Source organism: Colius striatus, chromosome 25, assembly GCF_028858725.1.
Source record: "Colius striatus isolate bColStr4 chromosome 25, bColStr4.1.hap1, whole genome shotgun sequence".
Lineage (NCBI taxonomy): Eukaryota > Metazoa > Chordata > Aves > Coliiformes > Coliidae > Colius > Colius striatus.
Window position 1 is genome coordinate 2,763,108 of NC_084783.1, and position 6,119 is coordinate 2,769,226.

At 54.1% G+C, this 6,119-nt stretch overlaps 1 protein-coding gene across 1 annotated transcript; it reads left to right on the plus strand.

Moving 5' to 3' along the window:
• The first annotated feature begins 341 nt into the window (after window positions 1-341).
• Window positions 342-5,747, plus strand: FAM174C (family with sequence similarity 174 member C). Its single transcript, XM_062015147.1, has 3 exons — window positions 342-674; window positions 1,350-1,511; window positions 2,087-5,747. The coding sequence occupies exons 1-3, from the start codon at window positions 391-393 to the stop codon at window positions 2,088-2,090; spliced, it is 450 nt and encodes a 149-aa protein (XP_061871131.1). The 5' UTR covers window positions 342-390; the 3' UTR covers window positions 2,091-5,747.
• The last annotated feature ends 372 nt before the right edge of the window (window positions 5,748-6,119 follow it).

The following is a 6,119-nucleotide window of genomic DNA, read 5'->3' on the forward strand; positions in this document are numbered from 1 at the left end:
TAATCTCTGTAGCCCTCAAAACGCTGGTGTTTGGAGCAGGGTTCAGTTCTGGCTGTGCGTTTGTCCCCGTGGCAGCGCGGTGACAGCCCCGAGGCAGCCATGGCGGCCCTGAGGCAGCAGGGACGGCCCTGAGGGGAAAATGGCGGCTCTGCGTGTGGAGGGGCGGCCGCGAGCGGGAAATGGTGGCGCTGAGGGACACGGGGGCGCCGCGGGCGCGGGAAGCGGCGCCGGCGGGGGAGGAACGGCCGGGCTGCGGGGCGGAACGGCGCTGCTGCGGAACGCGGCGCGCGGCTCTGCCGGGCCCGGCCGGGGCCTGCGCTGGAGGCACCGTCCCGCCGCCTTCCTGCGCCCGCCGCGCCGCGCCGCTGCTCCGCGCCGCCAGGACCGGCCATGCCGCGGCCCCTCGCCCGCCGCCTCCTCCTCCTCTGCCTCCTCCTCCTGCCGCGCGTCGGCCGGGCCGCCGAATCCGCTCCCACGGCCGTCCCGAGGCGAGACTCCGAGGTGTCCCGAGGCACCGAGGCGTCGCCGGCTGCCGCGGGTAACGAGACGCGGACGGAACCGTCGGCATCGTGGCATCTGCTGGGCTCGGGGCTGCCGGTGCTGAAGCGGGCGGTGTATGTGCTGAGCGCCCTCTCCTTGCTGGCTGCGCTCTATTTCCTCCTGCGAGCCTTTCGGTGAGTGCGGCCTGGGGCCGTGCCATGTTCCCCCGGCCCGGGGCCGTGCCATCCCCCCCAACCCAGGGCCATGCCATGTCCCCCCAACCCAGGCCCGTGCCCGAGACTCCTCCCGACCGTGCCGTGCTCCTCCCGACCCAAGACTGTGCCATTCCCCCTGGCCCGGGGCCGTGCCATACTCCCGGGGCCGTGCCATGTCCTCCCGACCCGAGACTGTGCCATCCCCCCCGGCCCGGGGCCGTGCCATGTCCCCCCAACCCAGGGCTGTGCCATCCTCCCGGGACCATGCCATGTCCCCCTGACCCGAGACTGTGCCATGTTCCCCCAACCCGGGGCCGTGCCATCCTCCCGGGGCCGTGCCATCCTCCCGGGGCTGTACCATCCCCCCTGGTCTGGGGCTCTGCCCTGCTCACCCCAATATTCCCCCCAGGCCCAGAGGTTGTGCCCTGTTTATCCTGGATCCCCCCTCCCTGCCTTTGCCAGCCTTTGCTGTGTTTCCCTGTGCGTGTCTCTAGCAGCATGTACGAAATGCTGCTGCAGATTCACCCCGCTGTTAATCACCTGAGGTAATTAGCGGTAAAACACGCCTCAGTGTTTGTTTCCCCTTTTGCCTCATAAAGGCCCTGTCTCCCTGCAGAGACAGCCCACTCACCCTGCTCTCTCCCTGTCCCTCAGCCCTAGGTCGGAGGGATCCAGAAACGAGCGCAAAACTCATTTCAGGTTGAAGAAGCCTCAGCGGAAGAAGTACGGGCTGCTGGCGAGCTACGATGAGAGCATGGAGATGGCCTCGCTGGACAGCGACGAGGACACGGTGTTTGAGAGCAGGAACCTGAGGCGGTGAGCGGCTCTTTGCTGTGTTACCTCGTTTCCTTTTGAGGGGCTAAAGGCTCTTGTAAAGATGTGGGAGCTTTGGGATGAATCCTATAACCAGAGCTGCATGGATTAAACTGGTGTGTGTGGTCTGTGTGTTGGCACAGGGACTTTTATCACGCCCTTTACTTCATTTTGTCAGGCCAAGTGCCTAGAAGGGGATGTGCCCCAGGTTGTTTGGAGCACCACTTGGTTCCTTGTGTTCAGCAGGCCTTGTAGGAGACAGTGCCAGCTCTGGTGTTCAGCCTGAGACTCCCTGCATTGGGCAGCAAAACAAAACCCCCTTGCTTTTCTTTTCAGTTTGGGAATTGCTCCCAAGTCACATCATAGCTCAAAGCCCCAGGCCCATGTGGACATCCACTGCTGCTTTCACATCCTGTGGATCACAGGGGTTTAGTTTCTCCAGAGCTGTTTTATTTCAGAGGAGGGTATTCTCAGAGCTGTGGAGGAATGGTGCTGCCTGGCACCTCAGCTCTCCCAGCTGTTTTGAGGTTGGTAGTGATCTGTCACCTCATTCTGATCCTGTCTTCTCTTGTTTCCAGATGATTTGGGACCAGTGGCACTAACTGCACAGACTGACCAAGGGGGTGCAAGTCCCATGGAATCACCAGTGCTCGAGTTTCATTTCTTTTCAATATTTGCTTATAATGACTCTTAACTAACAGTACAAACACTTCCAGAGCTGGGGCAAGGGAAAGGGGACCAAACCTGTTTTCTTCACACATGTCTTTTTGGGGGAAAGATGGAGCTGCAAGCTAAATGATGCTGCTTTGGGTGCTGTTAACAGCCTGGGGAAGATGCTGAGTGAAAAGGTGACTCCAAATGCTCAGCATTTGAAATCTTACTGCTCTGCCTTCCAGTGCTGAAGCTCTTGGCCTGATGGTATTTTGTTAGGTGCTCACATCCCTCTCTACTGACTGTGAAGGTGTCAGACAAGTGGATTCCTTTGGCAGGCTGATCCTTTTTTTTCCTCCATGCAGTGTCAGACTGCTTTAGGAAGTGTGTCTGTAATCAGCTGAGAGCTGGGAAGAGCCCCTGTTGTCTGTTACACTAGTGGTGGGTGTGGATGGTGTTGCATTAGTTCAGACAAGGGAATAGCTTTGGGTCTGTGTTAAATGCATCAATTTTCTTGTCGTGGCAGGGTTGGCAGTTACAGGTGATAATACAGGTCATTACACGGGTTTACAGAGCAAAGACATGTTTACAAGTGAAAGGTGCCACTTAGCCCAAAGGAGCATTTCTCCCAAAGAGCCATCACATGTGTAGTCTGTGGGGCTGGGAGTGCTCTGGCTGCTCTGCCCAGCTCCAGTGGTGTGTTCACCAGAGAACTGTGTGACATGTTGCCCAACTGCTGGACTTTGAGCCGCTGGCTCTGTGTAGGATCACCTGAGGAAGTGCCAGAGAGCTGTGGTTTGAGGAGAAGAACCTTCACTGTGAGGAGTCATCTGTGTCTGATGACTGGAAAAGGAGGACCCAAACCCCTGTGAACTGTGATTCTTAAACCCAGACAGCCCTGGCTCAGAAAGAGTCTCTTCTTGTAGGGTACTGGAGTCTCACTCCTTTGCTGGTACTCAGGCTTCAACCCAGACATGAGATGTTTGTTCAGCCCCTTGTATTTGGGTTCTCATTGTGTAGGACCAGTGTGAATGTGTGAGGTCATTGTCAGGTGGATGTGCTGCTAAAGTGGTGCAACCTGCTGGCAAAGTGCTCCTGTTACATGGCACCTTCCAGCCTCTAAGGGAAGGCCCTTCCTCAGAAAGCTGGGCAGTGCAGACCTGTCTCCTTAAGCCCCACTTTCACCTGAAACTGGTAGTGCCTTTGTTAGGAGAACTCCAGGGAGTTACCCTGCAGGCCAGGGACTTCCCTGCCTTTGAAGATGGAGAATGTCTGTGGAGTAATGGCTCCTTCCTTTTGCTTTAGCAAATCCTCTCTAGATAAGAGAACAAGACTGATCCTTAACAAAAAGAGTGAGGCAGAAAGAGATATCAAGTAGCAAGGACAGATGGTTTTACTGCAAAAAACCTGGGAGCTGGGAGTCTTGCTGCTGCTGTGGTGAGGCAGGTGAGGGCACAGGGGTGATCCTGGTTTCTCCATGCAGAGTGGGTGAGGTTTCCTGGAGGAATGTCACCCCTGTGCTGGCAGCTCTGTCTCAACACACATGCAAAAGGGTTTTTAAAGATATATATCTATATTTTTAGTACTGCTGCCATGTGAACACAGCACTTGGATGTGCCCTAATTTCATATCATTTGTATCCTTTCATGCCTCTTTTAGGTACTTTCTGCTTGTTTAGCTAAGAGATGAAAGTGTTGGCTATGTTCCTCTGTGAGGACAAGCAGGAATGGCTAAATCTGGCCGTTGCTGCCCCTCAGGTGATCAGAGAGCTGATTTGTTTGATTCCTGGGAGTGGATCTTCCTCCCTCCCATGTGGGCTGGTGGGTCTGTGCACGTGCTCAGAACTTGCTCTGGCTCTTCAGCTCCCTTTGCAAAGTTGTTTCTCCCTCTCTTTGAAGCTGGGTGAAGCTTGACTCTGTTTCACCCCAGTGCCATATTCTGGCTTAGCCTTGTGACTGACACATTTATTGGCCTTTCTTCATCTGAGGCCATTAACTTGATGGCTCTTCAGGCTCTTTGTTGGACAGATGGGTTTGGCAACTGAAGTTTCCTTACCTTGCAAGAGTAAGGGAATGATGTGAAGGGATCCAGCCAGAGCACAAATTCTGGTACTAAGTAGGCAAGTGGTAATTGAGTTGAAGGCACAGAGGGTGTCTGTGCACCACACACATGTTTTCAGTGTCCTGCTCTCCAGCTCTGAAGGAGTGGGTTTCATTATGTGGAGAAGAAGACAGCCATGCTGGGGCAGTAGTGTAGCACTGCTGTCACTTTGATCCTGATCCTGCTTTGGCTGGAGACGGGTTTGAGCTGTAATCAATGACCCTGAGTGGCCATTTCCATTTCCCCCTGAAGCATCCTGCATCTTGGAAGTGGTTGGCACTCTGAATTTACTCAGGCCAAGACATTACTTTCCTGCTCTGTTCTAAATCATTGTTAAAGGCATTTTTCTGAGGGGAGCAAACAAAAGATGCTGATTTCGGATCTTAGACTCCTTTGAGGACAAATCTATTGCTTGGCACAGCTGTTACTGATCTCCCTTTCTCCTGGAAGAGCAAATTGGAGCTGTGGCAGCAGCTTCTCCTCACAGCTGTAACAGTGCACCCCTGGGCAATCTGCACGAGGCCAGTGCAGGCTTCATTTTTGGTGAGGGTTGGAGCTTTTAAAGCCCTGCACTGTGTTTGCAGAACAAGACAGCAGTTCAGTAGTTACTTCAGTTATAGTTTCAGTTACCTGATGTGTATTTGCTACCCCTCTTGATAGCCTAGCAAGGCTCTGTGCAGATCTCTTAGATAGCCTGGATGCAAACAGCCACACGTATGCTCTGAGACAGCTCTGGCCTGGGACCCCCCATGGGCACGTGCTCAGGGGAGCCTGTGTCTGTCCCTGGGCAGGCTGATGCCTTTTCTGCTGCACTTTTCTCTCCCCAGGGTGGATCAGGGTGTTGATGGGCAGCTCTGTGGTCTGCAGCCACCCTCTGCTGTGGAGCCTGGGCAGGGCTGTTGGAGGAGGGCTGGGAGTGGAGCGTGCGGCTCCTTACGATGCTGCTCGGTCACCAGCCTCTGTGTGGCACGAGTGGCTGCTGCAGAGTTTGCTTGAAACAATCACTGTTGTTTAAGCCAAAGCCTCATTTCAAAAAAGTTTACATAATTGCCTCTCTGATCATCTTGGAGGGCTGTATTGAATCCTCCACTGTTGGTATTGAGCTGCTAGGCAAATCGACTGGAGCGTCTGCTGAGGTTAATGAGATTGACTGAGAGCAATATGAGCATCAGCTCTCTGCTGTTAATAACGTGCTTCTGTTTTGTTTCATTTGTACATGTGACTGGAATGGGATCTGGAGTGCTGGGAGCTGGACCTGTGGTCTGAGCAGATTGCCAAGAAGTCAATAAAACAGCCCTTGAGTGCATTCTGTTGCGTGTGCTCCCACAAATGGAGGAGCTAGTCTTCCACCCTCCTGCTTGAATCCTTGATTTATTTTTAAATAGCAACCAGCCCTGTATTGATTGCTTGTTTTACTTTGGTTTACAGCATCCTCCCCCCCTCCTTGTACCTTGAAACAAATGAAATAAAGCATTCTGCCTCACCAGAGTCCTCCGTGGCAGTGTGCTCGCCCGCCAGCTCGAGCTGCTGCTGTGGGGCTGCCTCACGTGGCTGCTTTGCTGCTGAGCTGTCAGGATGTGGCTTTGATGGCCTTTTCTCAGCTCAGCTGCTCTTGCTGAGCATCACCCAGCTCTCTGCTTGGCCATGGAGTTACTCCATCAACCCTTCTGCTGTGTTCCATCTACACTTCTCCCGTTGCCTGCTGCTCACCTTCTCCCATCATCTCAGAGTGTGCTTCAGTTTCCTGAAGTTTTCTCCCTTTCCTTTCTCCCTGTGCTTACATCCATCCCATTTCTTGTACAGAAGACAGTAGAATCCCTGCAAGGCTGATTCCAGCCTCTCTGCAACAGAACCAACATA

Coding starts and splice junctions, on each gene's coding strand:
- FAM174C (XM_062015147.1), top strand. CDS start 391: ATGCCGCGGCCCCTCGCCCGCCGCCTCCTCCTCCTCTGCCTCCTCCTC. Junction 675..1,349: donor TTCCTCCTGCGAGCCTTTCG/GTGAGTGCGGCC, acceptor CCTGTCCCTCAG/CCCTAGGTCGGAGGGATCCA.